This window comes from Suillus fuscotomentosus (assembly GCF_016647785.1).
Source record: "Suillus fuscotomentosus strain FC203 chromosome Unknown F5891scaffold_706, whole genome shotgun sequence".
Classification (NCBI taxonomy): Eukaryota; Fungi; Basidiomycota; class Agaricomycetes; order Boletales; family Suillaceae; genus Suillus; species Suillus fuscotomentosus.
In genome coordinates, this window is record NW_024540218.1 from 8,169 (window position 1) to 9,452 (window position 1,284).

A 1,284-nucleotide genomic window follows, 5' to 3' on the forward strand; every position below is an offset into this window, starting at 1 on the left:
ATTTGTTCCCTACATTACTAATTCTTCTACATATTACTAATCTTTTCCTTGTTGTGCTCGTACCTCTATCTCCAATATGCACTAACTCCTACAGCAAGTATGTTTACTGATTGTTCAGTCGTACCTGCTATAACAACAAGATTTGAGTAGCATGATGAGGCAGCCAAGCAGCCAAGCCCAAAATTGCACAATCTTGCTTGAGAATTCCAACTGCATGACCTGCTTGTCTGTCGGACCTTGCTTACGCGTCCTGAGGCCTTTCCAAGTGAAGCTGTCAGGTGGTATGGAAATCAGGCCAAACCATGTGGGTGCATCAAACCAGTGAGTGTCCGAGAGTTCGTTGGCCTCCGGCATCCAATCACACAACTTTTGGGCCATGTGGATGTCCCATGTCTTCTGGTCCAAAAAAATTCGTGTGAACAGGTTATGAAAACAATGACCGACAATGAATCTGCACAATGCAAAGAGGTTGGCTGAGTCTTGGTCATCCTCCATCAGGAAAACCCTCTGCTACAAATTTAGGCTAAGTATGTAAAACTTTCTCTAATTTATGATAATTTCAATAAAATAGACAACTTATATGTAATGTAGAATAATGTAACGAAAAAATTTGCGCATCATCTAAGTGTCACAAAACTATGCCTATCAATATAACAATTAACGAAGAAGGTGTCACATTCTTCAAGAACATTGTTGACTGTCCAGTGTCGTGGTGCAACAGCTCCAAACCTTGGCATGAGATGGATGCTGCGGGTAATATTGGACACTGGAATGATACTCGCGACTCTCTCACCAGACTTGATTAACTGACTAATTTTGTACATGCTGTGTCTGGGATCCGGTGTTGCAGGAAAGGGGGTAAACCACTCCACATACGCGAGATGCTTTGGGGGCTGGTTTGTTGGAGTGTCATATCCCATATATTCACGCTTCTCTTCCGGACTTCGGACCCTGAGATCCGGTCCGGTCCGATGTATAGATCCGCTTCCGATCCGATTTACGATAAGCTTTCTAATTCATTTCCTGTTTCATATAACGTTAAACACAGCCTATTCGGTATTTCCTCTTCCCGGTGTTTCGGTTATGCTTATTACCGGTATGATTACTGATCCGTTAACCTATGTCTCATTTCCGACTCGCGTTTGATAACCTTTGCACATGCTTCGTACATAGCCTCGGACCCTTGCTTACTGATACTTCCGTTATCCTCATAGTATATAAACTCGTGTATATGTCCTGTAGTACCTCAGTTCGAATATCATCTTAGTTTGTCCTCTTTCTGTC

The 1,284-nt window shown here is 42.7% G+C and overlaps 1 protein-coding gene across 1 annotated transcript; it reads right to left on the minus strand.

The window, feature by feature from the left end:
• Positions 1-686: 686 nt before the first annotated feature.
• F5891DRAFT_892060 (uncharacterized protein) lies at positions 687-881 on the minus strand (the record flags this gene model as incomplete). Its single annotated transcript, XM_041373308.1, has 1 exon — positions 687-881. A coding segment is annotated over one exon (195 nt), but the record flags the coding sequence as incomplete, so codon positions are not given.
• Positions 882-1,284: the final 403 nt, after the last annotated feature.